Raw genomic sequence first — 23,129 nt, forward strand, 5'->3', positions numbered from 1 at the left:
ATATGTGAACAATTGAAATGGAAAAGATGCTTTAATTAAACAATAAGCAATGCTTTGTGAGAAAAGAAGGGGAAAGCAAGAGCCGGGGGATCAAAAAGCTTCCCAGAGAAGGAATCTAGACTGACACTGCATCCCGAGATCACCTGACTAAGATTTGCATAATTTCACCCTTGAGGCTGGAGTGGAGACAGAGCTTTCAATGGATCCTCCCTGCTCAATGTACTGACCTCAAAATTTTGCCTAGACATCTTAAACATGAATGCTACTCTCTTTGTCTTGTTTCTTAGCTAACTTCTGTGGGGCCCAATCTTGAAGTACATACCAAACTCTTTAAGAAGACAGTCAATATTTTCCAAGTCCCTTTTGCCTCAGTGAAGTTCATACTAAGACCCAAAACAGAAGTCACCTGCAAGATATTTCCCCTCCTGCTTTTTATAAAAAAACAAAACAAAACAAAACTAAGTCTATGGAAGATATTATCATAGATGTACTGAAGGAGAAGGAGATTGAGGTGAGGTTTATCAAAAGATGGGGAGATCTGGCCAGCACCAGAGAAAAGGCTGGATGGGAGAGGAGGCATGAGGAGATGGATGGTCCCCTTAGGGCAGTGCCATGTGGAAGTACAAGGCTTCCTCAGGCATGGCTGTGAGTTCCCTTCCAGGACACTGGAAGCTGGGCCATCCTAGAGCACCAAACCACCACAGAAGCAGCAGAGTCACTGAATCTGCAGTCTCCATAAAGGCTGAGACAATGATTGTTCGAGGGAGTCAGAATAGACTGATGAGTAGAGGGACTTCCTGATGCTAAGATGCTACAGGAGCCCAGGAACACTTGCAAAACCCTGGGGTAAGGGAACTCCAATAACCACAGAGATTGAGTGTCCAACCAGTCAGAGGATGGGAACTCAGAATCAGGCTTATGTTGATTAAAAAGAAAAAAAAAAAAGATGTAAAAACAGACAAGCAATGATTCATGCAAAAATATTGTAGTTTGTAGGCTCAGATTCATACTACTACTCAACATAATTATAATAGTCTTTGTCAAAGATTTCAGGCACCCAAATTGAAGTGGTGGGCTGGGATGAGAGGAGAAGGAGATGGGAGGTAAGAACAGACTCACACTGAGAGGTCATTTGACCTGAAGGGAGAGAGGGAGAGAATGAGGCTCTAATGTGACCCTGAAGTCTCTAACCTCATGGCTGAAGGACTGCAACATCTTTAGCCAAGAAAGAAAATGGGAGGGTTTGAAGGGGAAAGTAATGATACTAGCTGAGTTAGAAGTGCCAGTAAGAAGTCTATGTGTAAATCTTCAACAGCTATTTCTAAAAAGAAGACTGGAATTGAGAAAAGACATATGAATTGGAAATTTTTTTTGAAGTCTAGAAATCATCAAGATAAAAGTGATGTTGTCATCATAGGATTAGATAAGACCACGTGAAGAATGCAGGCAACAAGAGAAGAGCCACAGACTAAGCACGATAAGCAAAGGCAGACTGGAGGAAGAGATGGCATTGAGCAAGATTTAGAAGGAGCCATTCCAGAGATGGGAGAACTAGAGAAAACAGTGTCTCAGAGGCCAAGTGCATAGAAAGGGTCCATTCATTAGTTACTTGAGAAAGAGCAGTTTCTCGTAATGCAAGTAAAAGATTAGTGGGGGAGCAGGGGAGGCAGGAGGCAGAAAATGAGGTAGTTGCATTAGTTTCCTAGGGGCTGTTATAACAAGGTACCACAAACTGGGTGTCCTGGACAACAGAAATGTACTCTTTCACAGTCGTGGAAGCTAGGATCTGAAGTCAAGGTACATTGGTTCCTCCTGAAGGCGGTGACAAGAGGACCTGCTCCCAGCGCCTCTCCTGGCTTTGTCAATGGCCATTTGCCCCCTGTGTCTCTTCACATCATCTTTCCTCTGTGTGTGTCTGCCTCTGGGTTTAAATGTCCCCTTTAAAAAAGCCACATAGAACTAGCGTCCACCCTAATGACCTCATTTTCACTATTTACATCTGCCATCAGTCTGTTTCCAAAAGAGGTCGCATTCTGAGATTCTGGGTGTTATGACTTCAATATAGAAATGTTGGGAAGGACAATACAAGCCATGACAGTAGCCAAGGAAAAGGTGGAATATGTCTTAAGGATTGAGCAGCAATGTTTTTGTTTTCGATATTGTGAGACTAAAATGTAATTGAGGGAAGGTGAGAAGGAGTGACTGAAAATTGAAGAGAGATTCAAACTGAAGAGATGGGAAAGGTGGGGGGGTTGCTGGAATGGTGGGTTAGATTTGGAAATGAAAGGAATTGGAGAAAAGGTGGAAAAGAGACAACAAGGGCAGGGAAGAAAAGAGTCAAGCAATTTCACCTTTCATGGCCATGTGACTCTGAGGTTAAGTAAGGCCTGGCTGGGTGTTTTAAAAGAGGATAAAAGTTTTGGACTGATTATTATGGGGAATGGAGCCTGGAATTAACAGATGATAAGTAAAGGAATTCATAAAGCCAACTGATAATAGATTTCCTTTTAAAATAGATCTAATCAGAAAAATTATGCAAGTGCTTCATCTTTTTCTGAAGTAGAAACAGAGAAAATGGGTGGTTGAGTTACTCACAAGTAGCCCTGGTGGCCGTCACTGAAGAGTATAAGAAGGGAAGCCAGGAAAAGTGAAAGGAAAGGAGATGTGAGGAGAGCAGGGTCAGTGATGCTTTGGAACCAGTGCGGCCACAGAACTGGGAAGCTGAAGTGAAGGCCTTTAGAGTGATGAACATCAAGGAGATCTATGGCCACAGTACTGAAAGTCTCCAAGAGAATGCTGAAGTAGCACAGAAAAGTTGTAGGGATTTAAAGTGTGAGAATGTTAAGCCCTAAGAAAATGCCTTCTCTGGTGTCCACTTCAAATAGACTACTTTCGCTATTATGATTATGATAGCAGTATTACCTCAAGTTGTAATAATAGTAACTATACAAATCCATGTTTTGTGGGAATTTTATTTAAGGGCTGATAAATGACAAAGAGGCTGAGGAAGAGAGGAGGAGGAGGAGGGGGTAGATGATGGGGGGAGGGAGGGGGCAGGAGAGAGGGAGGGGAGAGGAGGTAGGAGGAGGGGGGACGAGGGAGGAGGGAGGGGAGGGGATGGAAGAAAATGCATAAAGAATTATTGTAAAAGTCATAAGTAGAAGAGAGAGAGGGGAAACTTTCTCTAAGAGGTTAAATTTAACGAGCTGGTGAAGATTCTGTAAACAAAATGACAGCAGGTAGTTTTAAACCTAGTGATCGTGGAATACAATGTTCTTTATTTGCTTCCTTAACTCATCCCCTTCTTAGATGGGCATAAACATTTCTGAGGGACTTTCTAAATCAAATTTCCCCTGGAAATGAAAGCATATGGTTCACTAAGCTTTAAATTAACCCACAAGTTAAGGCTACACACTGCTTGTGAAAATCCCATCACACTGCTTGCAGGCAAAGGCAGTACTATTTATACTTATTTTGCCTGTTAGTAATGAAATTGTTTCTAATTTATGTTCTGTGAAAAGTGACATCTGCTTTTAATTGGGAAGTTCATTAAGAAATCAGACAAGTAAAACAAATTATTCACTAAAATGAAGACAGAGGAATTGAAATGCACTAATGCAGGTGCCTTTACTGTTTGGGGACTCACTTAATTTCTGCCTTGAGACATTTCAGATCCAGACCCCACTTTATTTTTGAAAATACATAAAACATTATAAAAGAAACAAACTCTGCTTCATTTTATGCATTTTCCTTATAATCATCAGAGATGATATAAGCTGATTTACTGAAGTAATATGTTTTATAGTGGTTTTATCATTTTCTCATGTACCTTCAGTGAAAGAAGTTGGGGATGTAATTAAAGTTCAAATAGCAGAATAGTCAGCTTCTTTATATAGGTTAATATGTGCCACAATGAGAAGAAAAATGATGTATGATATATTTACATGGTTTATCAACATGCAATCATTAAAAAACATTTAAAATACGCATTTAAATGGAGAAATGCTTATGATATAATGCTAATTGGAAAACTCACACTGCAAAACAATACACAACTTTGTATATAAAAACACACATATATAGTGTATTATACACACATACATAGTTTGGGGATACTCAAGTTTATGTATAGTTTATATTTCCTTCCCATTTCCATATATACCCACACAGTATGAATGATTTTAGTTTTCTTTAGTTTTATGTATTGTCTCATTTTTCCAAAATGAAAATGTACTATGTAATCAGAAAAATAAAACAATAGGGACGCCTGGGTGGCTCAGTCGTTAAGCATCGGCCTTTGGGTCAGGACCTGATCCCAGGGTCCTGGGATCGAGCCCCACATCCAGCTCCCTGCTCAGCGGGAAGCCTGCTTCTCCCTCTCCCACTCCCCCTGCTTGTGTTCCCTCTCTTGCTGTCTCTCTCTCTGTCAAATAAATAAATAAAATCTTCAAAAAAAATAAAAATAAAAAACAAAATAAAATAAATAAAAATGAATTGAGAGAGATTGTTAAAAAAAGAAAAAGAAAATAATAAACATATTTTTTATTTAAAAATTTTTTTAAATTTTATTTATTTGAGAGAGCGTGAGTCACGTGTGAGAGTGTAAGCACAGAGAGGGGACAGAGACAGATTCTGTGCCAGCATGACCAAGGCAGGGCTCTGTTCGGTGGGGGTTTGGGGGGTGGGCATGCCGTTCAGGGCTCAATCCTGCCACCCTGAGATCACGACCTGAGCTGAAACCAAGAGACCGAAGCTCAATTGGCTGAGCCACCCAGGTGTGCCCCTAATTTTTAAAGAACCATTTCCTTGTAGTGATTCTATTGATGAGAATTATGCATTTAGAATATTCCAATAAGCTTGCAAGAGATTCTGCTTTACTTCCTTATCTTATAAATATTTTGTAAATCTAAACTTGACTTTTCCTCTAAATAAAGTTTATGTGAGACCTAAGCAGTGGTATTTTTCTAAGGTCTCCAAATAATATTATTTAAAGGAACCTGAGGCCAAGATCACAAATCTAATTTATGAAATCACTCAGCAACAACTGGAAAGTATTTTCAATGACTTGGAAAATCAGATTAGATGATGAATCATGGAAGATGGTTTTAATCTTGAAGCTGAGGAATGTGAATTCTACTATATTAAAACATTGAAGATGATGTTTCTATACATGTCAGAATGCCAAAGATCATTGTTAATCAAGGACTTTATAAACAATATATAGTCATCTGGAAAATTAAGGAGGATATGGACATACATGAAATAGATGTGAAAAAACTCTAAGTTAGTGCCTCTTAAACTTTAATGTCAGTTCAAATCCTCTAGGGAAATTTGTTAAAATGCAGATTCTGATACAATAGGTTTGGTAGTTAAAGTTTGGGATTCTGTATTTCTAAGACTTTCAGATGCCGCCGCTGCAGTCTGGGGCCACCCGTTGAACAACATGGCTATAAGTCTCTTTCAAGCCTTTAAGATGGTAGTCAGTATCCTCCATCTCAAAAGATATCACGCTCTACCCAAAGTTTCATCAAAAGTTCAATAGCTTTCTAAGTGACTTTTCTGTCTTCAATATCACTCCCTCTCGTTCTTATCATTCACAGTTTCCAAGGTAATTTACAAAAATGTTAATCAGTTTAAGCCACTACTACACTTGAATGGTACCTCATTGCCCGTCCTATCTCCAATCCAAATGCCTACAGGGGCCAGGCACATAATGTGAACGAGATGAAGCAAAGGTGGGAGGGGAGGTAGTAATGAGGAATGGTAGGGACTGTGGAAAACTGGAGTGCACATGTCTTTTCTAAAGGAAATAGCTATTATAGGGCTCCTGACAAGTGTTGCTATGTCTGTATGGAAAGGCAAGCCTGACATTGCCAGATCTTCTAGTTTTTTTAGAAGGAGAAGAAAATCTGGGTTGCTTTTTTGATAAAAACATCACCATTTTAAGATTGATGATAGATTTCCTTTAAAGATTTATTTATTTATTTATTTATTTGAGAGAGAAAGAGAGAGAATGAGTGCAGGGAGGGCCAGAAGGAGAGAGAACCTTTAGCAGACTCCTCTCTGAGCTTGGGCCCATGTGAGGTTTGATCTCATGAACATGAGATCATGACTTGAGCCAAAACCAAGAGTTGACGCTTAACTGACTGTGCCACCCAGGGGCCCTGACAATAAATTAAAAAAAAAAAAGAAGAAGAAGAAGTCCTGATGCCCCAAACTACCTAGAATTTCTGAGTACGAGATCCAGATTTCAGTATTGTTTCAAATCCCTCAGGTGATTCTAGTGTGCACCAGCTACAAAGGGTCTGAACTGAACCAAGGTCTAAAGCAGTATTAGCAAGAGGATTTAAGGTCCACCACAGTGGTATGAAAATTACTTTAAACTGAAAACAGCTGAACAATCAGCAGGCACAGCCATATTACCTAAACTTAAACAGAGTCTCCTGAAAATACAGCTACCATTGACCCTCTTCCCAGGGAATTTCCTAATTGAAAGAACACTGACCCTTACCAGCAGGAAGTACAAATTCAGCTGCCATTAACTCTTCCCACTGGGAAGAAGACAGACTGCCCATTTTATTAGCATCAAAAAGCCCAATAGATCCTTCCATACTCATCCATTGAGGCCCTAAGCCCCCCACAATCCTTTTTTGTTAAGTTGATACACATGTAAACCTCAAATTCCGGCTATCCCACAAATTTTCCATTACTGGGACCTCCTATGCACGTATGAAAATAAACCTTGTCTTTATTCCTGTTAATCTGTCTGTTGTCCATTAATTTGCAGGGACCCAATCACTGGAACCAAAGTGGAAGAGGAAAAGTTTTCCTCCCAAAAGAAGTACAAGTTCATTCCTGAAGGCAGTTCTTATATGAGCATCATTTCTGATGTGTGGAAGAAGGAATGATTATGCCTTCTCAAAAGACATAATAAGGAAGTGTTTTTTTACATATTATTTTAATACATCCTAAAACCAACTCTGAGCTCCAAAGTTTGAATTCAAGCCTTGGGGAATCAAATTAATACATGATAAAATCTAAGAGTATTTAAGATCTTAACTAGAGGATGGTTTATAATCATCAATGTCTGCTATTTCTTTATCTGCTACATATGTAAAAGGAAAATATTTTTCATATTTAGTAAAGAAAGTATAATGATTTAACATAATTTATTCATAGTCAAAGGCTATAATAAAAATTCCTTTAGTTCATTATTTCAATACATTATAAATAAGGCATCACATTTATTAAGAGATAGAAAGTTTTCCATATTTCTTATTGAGTATATTCCAGTAAGAAATGATAGAGGTATTTTAAAAATTTATTTTAAAAAACTTACTGCTTATAAAAAAGCAGCTCCCTGCTGCTCAGTTTAGCTGTGGGGAGCAGAAACACCTACTTTTCCTGTGTTACCAGATTATTAATGTGTTTCACTAATGAATCCCCAGCTTGAGGCCTTATTTATACGTAAAATCTCCTTTGAAAGACACATTCCATTTTCCTCTCCTCATACTCACACCCAAACAAAGCTCCCAAAAGTAATATGGTAGTTCTTATTTAAGGCCATATAAAAGTTGAATTGTCTGTAAGAACAAGGAATGAGATGGTTGAAAAAGCACAGATGAAAACTATTTGAACATTTACACCATCCATGGAAAAAGAAAAGCAACATTTTTGAGCCACTACTAAAATGTGGGTATTTTCACAGATATCTTCTAATTGAATTTTCATGCCTCCTCCTTATAGATGAGGAAGGTAAGGCTCAGAGAGGTCAAATGTTCCCAAAGTTACATAGTGAGTGATAGCAGGGATTTATTTGAACCTGTTTTTTCCATGTAGATGTAACCCATTATAACATTGTAATCTATTTTTAGAAAACTTGCTCATCTAGGGGGGAAGAGGTCAGTAAAGGTAGCTAAGGAAAGCATCTAACTAACAAAGGTTTGTAGGCCCTTCCAGAAATCTTAATACTGTAAATAGGACTGGCTCCACAGGCAAAGGACCCATGTCATCACAAGGGCCCTGAGTTTAGAAGAGCCCCGTGCTTGGTTTAATGCTCTGCTGTTGCTCTATTGAAATTTCGATAATTTATTAAGAAAATCCTCCATATTTTCATTTTGTACTGGGTCCTACATATTATGTAGCTGGTCCTTCCTCTATAGGCCAACAAAGTGAGAATAAAGTTTATAGATATGAGAACTTTCCTTAAGGAGCCAAAAGGTGGTTGGGTCTCAGTGTCAGGGGCATATGGCTTAGAATAGAATAAGGGTAGATACAATGACAAGAGATATGCCAGGGGAGAGCTTTCTGGGTATGTTTTCTTTCCCCACCTGCTTGATCAGTGCTTGTGAATGTACCTTTTCCAGGACAGAAGATAGTAGCTCCAGTCCAGTAGCATCCAGAGGGAGGAAACAACATCAGGCTAATACTGGAAGCTACCAGGTAGATAGGTAATATATGAGAGGTAATCAAACTGATCTGTTTCTCAGTGAGCCCTCTCCAACTCTCACTAAGTGAACAGGATAGAATGTACCCCAGGGAAATAGGTCTTGGAACAAAGCAGGATTGAGAGTCCAATTAGCAGGAGGTCCTCCAAGGGATCCCCTCCTTTATATGTGTCTGGGGTAGAGGGGAAAACCACAAATGGTTGAATCTTAATTATAACGATAGAAGCTCTCTGCACTCAGGGGCACCCAGCCCCCCACTAGAAGGGGATAAGTTGGAGCACCAGCTGTCACACCTCTCATGCTTTCCCAGTCAAAAAATTTTTTTTTAAAGATTTTATTTATTAATCGACAGAGAGAGAGACAGCCAGCGAGAGAGGAAACACAAGCAGGGGAAGTGGGAGAGGAAGAAGCAGGCTCATAGCGGAGGAGCCTGATGTGGGGCTCGATCCCATAATGCCGGGATCACGGCCTGAGCCAAAGGCAGACGCCTAACCGCTGTGCCACCCAGGCGCCCCCCCCCCAGTCAAAATTTCTGATATCCCAACGGAATACTAGCTCAGGGGAAAATAACATCTGATGAGCACAAGCAACACACTGCAATACATGAATCAGAGGAAGTAGAGTTAAGGCACTGGACAGACCAAACAGTTAATGTGTGAATAAAGTACCTTAAGATATAAAGAAGAACATTAGATAAATGAAGCAGGTAAAAACAATTAAGAAGCAGAATCAGTGTGAGGCATTGGGCATGAAAAATGGGGTATCGCTGAAGTGAAGAAACTTGGCAAGAGGGCTGAATAACAGAAGAAGTGCGGTAGGAGAGTCAGTGAGCTAGAAGGTCAGGCATTTCAGAAGGGATAAAGGAATAGGAGCCAGCTAAAATTATGAAGGGTAGAAGTAGAACATTAATATCTATATAATAGAACTTGCCAAAGTCCTATTAGAACTGAGGTTAGATGTCAACAAATAATTTCTCCACACTGTGAGATTTTCCTCAGGGCTATGAGAAACCATGATTAGTCCACAGTTACAGGGAATATAACCCCAAATATAACTAAATTATGTCAATAAACCATTTTTGTTTGCTTTAAAGAAGACAACAATCCTGCGCAATTCAGGTCATCTTTTGTGCTTAGCATTTAGGGATTTTGGTAGAATTTTCACTGATAAAACTTGAGTTTGACACCCACAGAATAAACTGCTGTTTAACTTCAATGAAAAAAATTTAATTTCCTAAACAGATAAACCAAATCCTGAAAAATCTTGAAAAACTTTAAAAAATCATCAGTCATAGCAATCTTCTGTAAATGCATCTTTTATCAATCTGGCAAATATTCAGACCAAACACATAAAATACCTATGTATACAACAGTGTTCAGAGAGAAGCCATAAACAAACAAACAAAAGCATCATGATTCCTATGAAATTTCAGTCCAGATAAATGCAGTCTACTGCTTCCCCTGCTTGCCTGTTCCCCCATCCCCTACCACCAAACCCATCCTCCCAAGCATGTAAATATTTATTTATTTGTCTTCCTTATTTTCAGCCCTCATCTAGTAGTGCTGGCCCATTATTTCCCAGAGCTTCAAGACTACCTACAACCATCAACCACTCAAGTTATTAATAATAGAAAGTTCTAAGTCTTGATACTGATTAAAGTTTTCACTGTTCTTATTCAATCTAATACAAATGGACTTTCGTTTCCTTAGAGATCAAAATGGAGCACTTGTAAAGAACTTTGGTAAGTATTTATAGACCCCACAGATACAAATAAGTCAATTGCCAAAGAAGAAGACACAGTGGGAGAGGAGCATCTCTACACAGCCCCTCTTCTCATCTTGCTTTCAGTACTTCATGATTACATTCTGCACATTCCACATACCTACAAGTGGTTGACTGCCTGGTAGCCATTACTTTTTCGCAAAATGAAGACACGTGAAGCAAATTAAGGAAATTAGGAAATGTAAATGAGAACAGCAAGCAAACTATACCTGGAAATCATAAAAGTAATAGCATAATGAGACCTTAGTGTAGAAAAAAAATTTTTTTAGAAAGCTAGCAGAATGTAGGTTTAAGAGCTTTGGGCCTTGGTGTTACATAAGACCTGAATCAAATTCCAACTCTGCCACTGACAAAATATATTACATTGGTCAAGTTACTTTGCATCTCCAAGCCTCTGTGTTTTGTTTGTTTTGATCTGTAAAACAATACCTACCCCTTAGTGGTTTTGTGATAATTTAGATAATGCATCTCTTATACTCAATATAGTGTTTGGTTGATTCTAACTATTCAAAAGAAGATAGTTATTATTATTGTAGAGGCTGTTTTGCTCCTTATTATTCTAGAAGCCCAGTCAGTAGATAGTGTATTAGCTAATGCTATCAGAATCTTTTCTTTTTGTAAATAGTGAATTATTCAGAGAGAGTTTTAGTACTTCTCTACATTACCTACAGAAGCATATTCAAAAGAAGACCATGCATTTAAAAATTACTTTTAATGTGTCTCTTACCTTTGCTTTTATTATCAATTCTTCATGCTTACAGATTAGCTCCTCATTGTCTGAAAGTGATGAACCTAGACTTTGTTCCTGTAAATCTCTTATGGTTTTCTGAAACCAACAAGTAACCTAGGTAAGAAGCAAGAAAGAGAGACCAAATTTCAAATGATTAGAATAAGTAAGTCGAAATTCAGAAATATTTCCTTAAGCTTTTCAAAACTTAAGCTATTTCAGTTTCTTTCTGCATAAGCTCATCTCACGTATTAAATTAATACGATCGGGTTTGTTTTTTCTTCATTTCAATCTCTACATAAGAGAAAAAAAATAAAGTAATCCCCTAAAAGCATGAAAATGATATATCAGTTCAGTAGATTACATGGAATGAAGGAAATAATTCAAAATCTCCTAACAATGAAGAACCAGAATAGATTCCCACAGTCTATAAATCATGCATTATTTTAGAATATAAATCTTCCCTGGATAAGAATATGAATGTGAGTATAGTTACATAAACCTACATGAAGACATTAGACGGCATATGTAGAATTATATTTCCACTATAAAAAGACAATGCAAAAATATTTCAGCAATGCCATTGCTGCAATTGCTGCAAATCTGTATTCAGAAAATAAATGGAGAAGTTATTAAAATTCTACTGATATTATAAATAGCTAAGGGTATGACTCACATTCATTTAGCCTTGATTTACAATACGTGATTTACACACTGTTGAAACAACAAATAACAAAGGACTTGAAAGGAGCTGTACATTTTTAAATGGTGACATAAGTGGACATGGGATCGATGACATGCAGCCTCTGGATGCAGATTCCTTATCCCAGTTAAAGCAAAGACAGTTTTATTCTCAAATCCTACACAGTGTTATCTCCATGATCACATCACAGCTACTAATCCGTAAGAGCCCACAACATGCTAGATGGTTTGCTACTTGTTTCTTGGGCATCATCTCTATTTCTCTCAACAACTCTCTAACAAGTATGATATCATCATTGTAGAGATGAGGAGAGGTGAAGCAGCTTATCCAGGGCCACATAGTAAGTGGCAGAGCCAGGTTTGTCTCCAAACCTACATTATTCCAAAGCACATGCTCTTTTCAATGTGCCCTCCTGCCATCTTAGGTAATCTAAAGTCTTACAGCCCTGGTCATCAGGGGAAACTACTTCAAGCCTGAAGAATGGATCCTGGCATACCATTCAAAATGGTGGGCAATGCCCAAACATTGTACTATGGTTTTTGTTTTTGTTTTTTTTTCCTCCCAGCCTAGGTTGTCTTGCCTGCAACAAGCTCGGGATTTCTCTGAACTTCTATAACATAGAAAATGTGTAAATCAGGTGGTCATAGAGAAAGTTAGGTTAGTCCTGAAGCTCCACATAATAAATGTACACCTCCCTTCCCCCTCCACACACACTACACAAAAGTTGAGTTAGGAGTTACCTAGAATAGGACATTCCATTACCATTACAGGGCTGATATCACAAAGCTGACTGTGAGATCAAATGGTCAATACCAAAACACTTAGCATTTTTCAGCATGGAATAAGCAGTACAATTTGGGGTAAGAGGGTTTCTCCAGCTTTCTGCTAACTAGAAATCTTTGCTAACCAGCATTTTTGGCTAGTATCAGTGCAATTAAAAAATAATGGTAACCCTGTAGCAGTTTTCATATAAAGTACATCTCATTTTTTTTTTCAGAATATTTGGTAACCTGTGCACAATACACACATTAGCCAATCTCCATATCTAAAGTATTATATAGGTATTTACAATTATTTGAAGATAATCTGTCTTTCCGTTATCCCAATTAGAGCTAGGTGATATGTACAATAGGCATATTAGAACCCACAGAGACTATTTTATCAAGAGCTATAAAATTTATTCACTAATTTATTTAATTTTTATAAAAATAGTTTCTCACAAAAGATGCAGTGAACCCATATAAAACCACAACTAGAGGAATGATTTAAAGGTTTCATCAAAGAAACATGGATCATGAATATAGCTAAGTTTAAGAGAGCATTTACTAAGTACTGGGAGTGAGTTTTATTTATTCTTAGCTAACATGGGAGGAACTCAGAAATCTCAAGAATGCTTTAATAGGGAAAGTTAATATGGAATCTGAGTGAATAAAAAACGGATACAAACAGGTGTTACCTAATCTCTAAAAACAGGTGAGAACTCTGAACCCTCAGATAATCCTATTCAATTTTGTGAGTCAAAGACTTGTCATCTAGCACATGCCAGCAGTGATGAAAACCAGGGAGGAGTGAGTTGTTTTGATTTTTAAAAGGTATCTACTGACCTCATTCCCTAGATTTGGCAAATACTATTTCAACCCCCAAAGAATACTATTCCTTTACGGAATACTATTCCCTATAAGAGAATGTAGTCAAAGATCTATGTTGGTATTCTGTGTATTCTGATCACATACCTTCCTGATAAAGCATGCTGACTCTTTAGATCTACACATTTTTACTACCAAAGGCACCCTGGGAGGAAACATAAAAACAAGTTGGCATAAAACTCAGAAGTAAATAGTTCATCGTCAGGGTGTTACATCTCATCACGAGGCATCACACACATGAGCAGCCTTTTAGATCAGATTTACTATGTGGTACTGGGGGATACACACAGAATAGGCTCTCAGAGTCCTTCTGATGTAAAAGCAGAACGACTAAGCTACTGAGAGTATGTCAACCATAATATCCTGCTACCCAATAAATCAGTCATTGCATCCCACAAGTAGCTACTGCAGACAGCTGCATAGATATTCCAAGAGCACTTTTTATAAGTATTTAAATTATATCAGCTGCTGTCCAAGAGCTTGAGTGATAAGTGCAGTAAATGATGCATCAGGACATTCTGTAGAACATGGTCCTTGCAAAAGGATGAAAACATGAGTCAAGGGTTCAGGGGATACAGAAAGGAAGGAAAAAAAAAAAAACATTCAGAGTATGTCCTGGAAATCAATTCTGGGCAGTGATGGGTTAAGGGGAAAATTAGAACATTTTCCCTCTCTCTCTTCTCAGTTCCTACCTTTCAGCTCGAACTAAGCAATGTGTTCATGTTTATCGCACCATTATGACGTGACATTCTAGGTACTCAGTGCCCAGCGGAGGTAGAACTAAGAGAAGGAATAGAGATTTTTTTTTTTTTTTTTTTTGGTGGGGAGAAGAGGAATACCTATCAGAGAGTGAAGGGAGATAGAAAGAGAAAGGAAGGAGCGCCTGGGTGGCTCAGTCGTTAAGCGTCTGCTTTGGCTTAGGGCGTGATCCCGGAGTCCTGGGATTGAGCCCCGCATCAGGCTCCTCTGCTGGGAGCCTGCTTCTTGCTCTCCCACTCCCCCTGCTTGTGTTCCCATTCTCGCTGGCTGTCTCTCTGTCAAATAGATAAATAAAATCTTAAAAAAAAAAAAGAAAGAAAGAAAGAGAAAGGAAGTCAGTAAAGATTCAAAGTAGGAGCAATCAGGAATGTTCAATGAAAACCAAGAGCTGCCTTGGAAATTAAAGAGGAGTGCCAGGAAAACTCACTCAAATGCTGTGTGTAGCCCTGCACTGTCCTGTATGGTAGCCACTAACCACACATGGCTATTGAGTACTTTGATTGTACCAAGTCCAAATTGAGATATGCTCTAAGTATAAAATACACAGCAAATTTCACAGACTTTGTTTAAAAAATAATATAAGTACCTTGTTAAGAATATTAGGATTGATTAAATATTGAAGTACTATTTTAGATATGTTAGGTTAAATAAAATGTATTATTGTTTTTTCACTTTTTATGTGACTTTTTAGTTTCTTAATGTGGCTACTAGAAAATTTAAAATCATATGTGTGACTTGAATTATATCTTTATTGAATGATTCTGCCATTCAAGGATATTCAGACTATCCATGATGGTTAAATATAGACCTAAGGACTGAGTCTTAGTTAAGGGCAATTTAAAATAGCAGAGTCAAGAATGGTGAAATGAGATCTCAGTTGGTAAGCATTTATGGACCACTGGAGGGGAGGACAGGAAGTAGAACTAATGACACTTCCAAAGAAGCTTATTGGTTCAGTAAAGGAGAGATCTGATGACAGCTTTAAGGAAGCAGAGGGAACAACGGGGCCTCTACCTACCTTTTTTCTTTATTTGATTAGACGAGACTTAAGCATTTTTTGCAGGCACAATGACTGAAGATATATGAAGGAGAGTGGATGCAGGAACATACCAGGAAGAGGGGAAGGGTTGGAAGAGAGCACTAACTGGGCAAGGAAGGGCTAGTTTTTGCTTATTGGACAACCCATTTCCACCTCAACACCCTGCTGGGAGATGAGAATGAAGGAAGTAAGAGAAATGAACCCTTTCCCCTTTGGCAGAAAGGGGTCAGAGACTACTTGAGGCAGGTTACAAGTCACCTCATGCAATCTCTACATCCCTCCTCTATGGAGAGATTTTCCTTTTCAGCAAATGAGGAAACACACCCAGCAGGTGTGTTACGAGTTTAGCAACTTGCTTGTCACACAACCAATAAGAGGAAAGTCTCACAGACAGAAATTTCATGGTCAGAATTCACGTTTTCTTGTCTAACGTTTTTCTTTTCATCACCTCCATCTGCAGAACCAGAGGATTCCAGAGGAGAGAAATGGTTCTTATCAGGCTATTTTACGAACATTCTTAAGATAAAAACCAAAATGCAACACCATAGTTAGAGTCTAACACAGAAATACGTTCTGTGTACTACCATGGGGCTCAGTGGAAATACTGCATTCGAGAGCACAGATGTGGGTCAAGCCCATTAGGAGCAGTGCCTGAGAGGAAGAGGCTGGCTGTGGGCAGAGGTGAAAGCAAGCACAAACTGAGAATTCCAAAGATAGGATTAATACATGGAAGGGCAAACAATAGAAAATTCACTCTGACAGTCAAGAAGAAAAACTCAGGCGGCAAGAAGGTGAACTGCTGCTGCAGCCCAACGTGATGCATCAGACTGCCAAAAACTACCAGTCTCTTTTTGTTCAATTTGTTCTACAATCCTAGATCAGATCTTCTTTTCTGAACTTTGTTTAAAAGTATGCTGGAGGAAGGGAGCCAGCAATAAGCAATTCAAACCACCTTAACAGAAATGCTTAAGGGAAGATGAAAATCTCTTCAAATTACTTTCATTTTCTTTTCCATGTGCAGAACAATTCTTGACAAATAACCAGTTACTACTAGAGACAAAACTGATAAAGGAGAGGAAAAGGCATCAGTTATTTATCTTCTTTAACCCAAGACTTTTTGATAGTCTCTCTTACAAATATCGAAAATGCACACATATACAAATGTGTCTTCAATCACAGTGGATGGCCACAGGTGACACTTCTAACATCTACTTTGTTTTTGAAGGCATGTTAGTATTATAACAACTATTTTATCTCCCATAATTTTTTTTCTTTTTTTACAGAGGGAAATTATTTCATATTAGGCCATATGGTCAAATGTGCTCTGTATTTAATTAGGCAATAATAAAACTTCAAATATCCATTTGCTCCATTGGGTGATCACGTATATTAGGGAAAGAGACACTGAAGTTGTGTCATTAATGTTTATAACTGAGGACTTGGGAGCAGGGGAGGAAAGAAGAATTACGGCCAAAAACGTGGATTGGGTTTCTTTTTAGATGCATTCTGGAACTAATTATTGGTTTAGGAATATTTCGACTTCATTTCATTGATTCTAAGAGGATAATGTTCACAATGTTTCTTTTGTGGAATTTGGAAACTCTCCATGAGTTACAGAAGTCAACTGCAATGTATTAGTATCTCCTCAACAAATTATGGAATCCCAGTACTCTCTGTTGATTGGTAGTAGGAAAGCTAAAATATGTTGTTTGTCATGAAGCAAATTTTTTACTTTATAAACAGTGTTACGGATAATCTATTTCCCTGTCACAACTTTATATATTTAATTATTCTGATTTGTGTTGACATATCATTTTTCTTCTCACAACTATATAGCAAGAAAAATGGCACTAAGGACTTCCCCTTCCCAAGACTGGCCTCAACTCTTGTTTATGTTTATGGTAAGCTCTTTACTTTCAACTACTTAATGGAAGAAAGCTGTTTAGTCCAGTAGCGAAAATCAGTATGGTGGATGTTTCTGGGCCTCATTTTATTTCTAGCATTGCCTCTGACTCATTGGGGCAAATCGTCCCAGCAAGAAGAAAGCCTTTATTTCAAGAAAGGAAACAGAGACTAGCCCAGTGTCCCAGCAATGCGCATTTCTGCCAAAAATATCTAAGGCACACTTTTCCCAATATAACCTAGAGTTCCATCGTAAGTGATCTGGAGCTAATTATATTCACTCTGTGTGTGTGTGTGTGTGTGTGAGAGAGAGAGAGAGAGAGAGACAGAGACAGAGACAGAGAAAGAGAGACAGAGAGCAGACATTACAGAGCTACTTAGGAGTGGGACCAAAGTGTGACATTTTCACATTACCATCCTAGTTTCTAAGTCATGCAGCCAAATAGTTTTCATACTGAAGCTTTGGCCTAGATTCTTGGTTGTTGGAAAAAAATGAGAGTCAGAACCTATCATATTGACAGGATAAATAACAGCTAAATTTTAAGGGATGTTGTCATTCCTTGAGGAGGAAAGAAAAGCCAACAATGCCCAGCACCAGCAGCAGGGAGGAAACAGAGCCCAGGGTAGTGGAAGGAGATCCACAGGCAGTCCAGGTCTCAGCCTACAGCTTGGGTAGTGGCAACTAACCCTGCCACAGGACAGGAGGGTTTGAAGATCAAGGATCAATGCAGAGCCCTTCCCGGGGAGCACCCTTATCAAACAGCTTTGTCATCAGTCCTATTACCACAGAGCGTGTCATTTGGTCACAGTGTCTGTCCCCCAGTCTTCTCACAACTGATTAGGGGGCTTAAATCATTATGTCTAATTAAAATGTTGGTAAGCCAATTGAACAGTATGTAGAAATGACAGACTCAGCTTCATGATTACATAATTGGCCATAAGAAGTACAAAAGAGCTAAAAAAAATAGTTAAAGGGTGAAGAAAGTTAGAGAGAAAAAAATTAATTTTAAACTGTATCTTACAAATAAAGTTGACTTTTTGAAAATATTAGGCTGACTACCAAGACATGAAACGGCATTTATTTCCCCTCTACATCATAACGTTTTAGAAAGCTAAGATTACTTAGTCATTTAGAGAATTGGTGTGGGATCTGGCCAACACGTAGGATTTTATGTGCCAGTGATTATCCAGTAAAGCTCAGAAAGTGCCCACCAATAGTATATAGTGATATGGTGAAAATCCGAATATTTATGAAGTACTTACTGCATGAAAACTGTGCTCTAAGCACTTTTACATATATAACATGGTTTATTTTTATAGAAAATGTATAAAAATCTATAGATATGATTACTAATCCCATTTTACAGAAAAGAAAACTGAAGCATAGAGGTAACTAGTAAATGTAAAAGCTAGAATTGATATCCACACTATCTGCACAGAGTCCCTCTGTCAGGACCTGTGACATGCAGTGTCTTTGTGCTGCACTAAGACAACAGTGTCTTAGCATGAATGCATGCTAATCACTTTGCAATAATGGTTAGTGTGCATTCTATGTAGGAGGGGGTTCTATTGCTTTCAAAATCATATGCTTCTCTTGTACTTTCAGATACTTTGCATCTACTGCTGGCATGTCTTAGAGTAAATGCTAGCAATAGCTTATGTGTTAAAACTCTGCAATATATTTTAATCTACGAGTGCCTGGAAAGTTATATATGTTTGTTACTGGGCTAAGCTACTGGATACCAATATCTCCAAGATAATTCAACCTTTATTTTGGTTTTATGCCAGTCAATGTTAGAAAGCTGTGTTCAGAGAGATTTTTTTTTTTAAGATGTATTTATTTTTGAGAGAGCGAGCAAGCAGGGAGTGGGGCAAAGGGAGAGAGAAACAAGCAGACTCCACGCTAAGTGTGGAGCCAGATGCGGGCCTCAATCTCACGACCCTGAGATCACGACCTGAGCTGAAATCAAGAGTTGGAAGCCTAACTGATCGCACCACCCAGGCTCCCCAGAGAGACAGGAAAAAAAGAAAGAAAGAAAGAAAGAAAGAAAGAAAGAAAGAAAGAAAGAAAGACCTACTAATAACTAGGGACTTTTATGCTATTTTATGTTAATTTAAGCTGGTCAACCATTCAAGCTCTAAGTCCTATTTAGAAGATAGCATCGTATAAAGGAGAATATACTTGTACATATGTGTATGTGTGTGCGCACACACAGAGTTTTATAGCTGCCCACCAGGTACAAGACTGGTGTCCTGAGGCTGTGCTTATATGTGCCATCTTTGATGTCATTTTAATTGCCTATTGACAAGGAATATGATTAGATATGGTTACATGATTATGATATACATGGTACTCAAATTATAAAACCTTCCAAATGTGAATTCTATTACCCTTTCTCCCCCCTGCAAAGATTTGTATCTTATAAGTATGTGTGATCTGGATAGTAAAAAGAAATTATCTGCCCTTATGTCTTATACTTAATTCTCTTAGATGTCCTTGACACTGTCTTGTACAAAGAGACCATGAATAACTTAGTTTTAATTTATTTGTTTGTCTCACTTATGCCTGATTGGAGCAATTGAGAAAAATTACATTCATAAATCTTCTTGCCAAGATAATTAATTATGCACGAAATATTCCAAGCTGCTTCTGATTTTCATTAATGAAGCAGATTATCTGCAAAATAAAATGCTCCTGGAGTTGGGAAGAAAGGTCAGCCAGCCACTCATTTTTAAGTGTAAAGCAAGTGCACATTTTTACATCTGAAAAACAATGATAAAGAGAGAACATGCTATGATTATGTTTATCAGAACATGCTATCACATCCCAATTAAGATAGAAAGTATGTGGTTTTCATTTGTTTTTTCCCCTGTGATTGAAATAAATCCTACATCACCATCGTTCTGGTCAGTTAATTTCTTTTCCAAAGGAAAATTAGCTGAACTATATAGTTCAAAGCATTAGGCCATAAGCACTTAGAAACAGAGAAGCACTATATGCACCTTTTAAATGGCCCTTATGAGAGAAGATGTGTCAGATATTCAGACATCCAGATTATTATTCACCAGTAATCTTTGCTCTAATTCTCTACTTAATTTTCCTTTTTCTTAAGTGGTTATAATGATTGACAAAACTGGTATTTCATCACTGTAAGATTTGACAGCTGTTCTGTTCCTCTAAAATAAGTACAGAATTGACAAAAAAAGTCTTTGCCTTCCAATGAAACTTGTGCCTCTGTATCAACTCATAGTTCCACAATGTTCTAGGCTTCTCAGGTAGATCATCCAGGAACATGAGAGTCGTAGAGCCCAAATTACTACCTAACAGAGTCACACCTGACTTGGTGTTGCCGCTGAGGCCACCCTTCACCACTGCATCAACAAAACTTTAAAACAGAACATTCCAAAAAACTGAAAAACTTAGGTAAGAGAATTATGCTTATATCTACCTGAAATTTAAAATACTTCCTTGTTCACACAATTCTCAATACACTAAGCCTGAATTGTTTATAATATTGAGAAACTGGAGAGACCCACTTCCTCATCAATAACATTTTGTTTAAATTGTGTAATAGCTTTACATCGTGACACATGCTAACTACACTTATCCTGATGAGCACGAGCTTCACATAATATACAGAATTCTCAAAACACTGCTGTACACCTGAACCTGGTATAACATTGGATGTTCACTATACTTCAATGAAATAAAAACCCTATGTTACAAACAGTGAACACTATATTAAAAGGATTTACTGTCCTTTTGACCAACAATATACCAATGATTTGTTCAATTTAATTTAAAAAATCAGGTAATAATACAGCATGCATAAGTTAATTCCATTAATTTTTATTTGTTTGGTTAGGTGTTGCTTTAATAAGTGTGTGTGTGCCTGTGACTGTGCTCATGCTTGTATAAAGATCTAGAAGGTGGCAGTATGCCAAATGCTAATAGTAATTATATGGATAGTGATCTCATCTACATTTTTAACAAATCAGCATTATTAAATGACAAGCAGAAAAAATGCAACTTTTTTCTGTTTTTTTTTTTTAAGAGAATGAGAGAGAGAGAGGTGGGGGAAAGAGGAGTGGAGGAAGAGGGAGAGAGAGAATCTTAAGCAGGCTCCACATCCAGCACAGAGCCTGATGTGGGGCTCAATGGTCTCACAACCCTGAGATCATGACCTGAGCCAAAATCAAGAGTTAGATGTTGAACGAACTGAGCCACCCAGCTGCCCCTCTTTTTGTTTTAAACTACTCATTGAATGCCCATTGAACAAGTATGGCTGTTGAGATCATAAAAGTAAGTTTTATTTAATCATACGTTTTAGACTCAAGACAAATAATGAGATTAGCCTTTAATACAAGAATAGTCTTTACTTGAGTATGGTGGTAGAGCTGGGTAGGAGTATAGGAGTGTGTAATATGTTGGGTCTTCACTGTCCTTTTCAGATAGAATAAGAAAAAATGCTAATACTAATATAGCACTTATATGTGGCAGGTACTCTTCTAAGCACTTGGCATTGCAAGACCTTACTTGATGAACCTAACAACACTTTGAAGTAGGTACTACTATATCTATGTTTTACAGAAAACTGAGTCTAAGGGAGGTTAAATAATTGCTCAGTTACTCAGCTAGTAAGTGACGGAGCCAGGACTTTAACTCAGCCAACAGTCTGGACCCAGTATCTTTGCTCTTACAAGCTAGCACACAGAAGCAACAATTACTTTATTAATTACTCCAGCTGTTGTCACTGGTGTTAACAAGAGAAAGTATAACATGGGGTATTTTAAGATTAAGAGCCTGAATTTTATATTGATGGAAATTACTATCTTATTTATTGGCCAATTTTATTAAAAATAACATTTATTTTTATTATTATTTTTACGTTGATTTTTGTTTGGGACTGTTAGGAATGGAGTCTAATTGAAAGCCTATTTCTCTTAACCACAAATACACATTTTTAAAGCTTTACTTTACCTAGAGCAGCCACCAAGAACTAAACGGTATTAAGAGACCTCAACATATATACCAATAATAATGGCAGGCCCAGAGGAAAGAATGTAGACCAGATGAGAAAGAATTCATAGGTTGTAAGACTTAACAAAACAGAGGCAAGACAAGGAAACTAATATTTTGTAAGCTCCTCTTAGAGTGTTAGGCATTGTGTTACATGTTTTATACATGTATATACATGTTCTTTCATTTAATCCTTAGAACAACTCTGTGAATGAAGAGTTATCATTCCCAATTTAAATATGAGACTCATTAAAACAATGAGATACCACTATACACCTATCAGAATGGCCAAAGTCCAAAACACGATCATGCTAAGCAGGATGTGGAGCAACAGGAATTTTCATTGCTGGTGGGAATGCAAAATGGTACAGCCAGTTTGGAAGATGGTTTGGCAGTTTCTTATAAACATACTCTTACTATATATGAGCCAGCAGTGTATTCCTTGGTATTTATCCAAATAAATTAACACTTATGTCTACACAAAGATTTGTACATGGATCCTTGTATTATTCATCATTGCCAAAACTTGGAAGCAATCAAGATCTCCTTCACTAGGTGAATGGGTAAATAAACTGTGGCCAATCCAGACAATGGGATGTTATTCAGCACTACAAAAGAAATGAGCTATCAAGCCAAGAAAAGACATGGCAGAATCTTAAATGCCTTTTACTAAGTGAAAGCAGCCAATCAGAAAATCATACATACTGATTCCAACTATATGACATTCTGGAAAAGGAAAACTATGGAGACAGTAAAAAGATCTGTGATTGCCAGGGACTGGGTGAAGGAGGGATGAATAGGCAAAACACAAAGGATTCTTAGGGAAGTGAAATTATTCTGTATGCTACAATGGTGGATATATGTCATTATACATTTGACTAAACCCATAGAATATATCATACCAAGAGTGGACCCTAATATATACTATGGATTTGGGATGATAATGATGTATCAGTCTAGGTCACTGATTGTTACAAACGTACCACTCTGGTGCAGGATAGTGATAGTGGAAGAGATTGTGTATGTGTGGGAAGAGAGAGTGCTCTGTATTTTCCACTCAGTTTTACTGTGAATCTAAACCTGCTCTAAAGAATAAAGTCTACT

General features: G+C 37.8%; 1 protein-coding gene across 11 annotated transcripts in view; it reads right to left on the reverse strand.

Moving 5' to 3' along the window:
* CCDC141 (coiled-coil domain containing 141) overlaps positions 1-23,129 on the reverse strand; it is a 205,285-nt gene that overhangs the window by 106,038 nt on the left and 76,118 nt on the right. For all 11 annotated transcript variants that reach the window (XM_048214373.2, XM_057316443.1, XM_026492424.4 and 8 more), the window contains one exon: positions 10,957-11,073. In XM_048214373.2, the coding sequence (XP_048070330.1) occupies positions 10,957-11,073 (117 nt within the window). The remainder of the gene's footprint in view (positions 1-10,956; positions 11,074-23,129) is intronic.

Source organism: Ursus arctos, unplaced genomic scaffold (assembly GCF_023065955.2).
Source record: "Ursus arctos isolate Adak ecotype North America unplaced genomic scaffold, UrsArc2.0 scaffold_1, whole genome shotgun sequence".
Lineage (NCBI taxonomy): Eukaryota > Metazoa > Chordata > Mammalia > Carnivora > Ursidae > Ursus > Ursus arctos.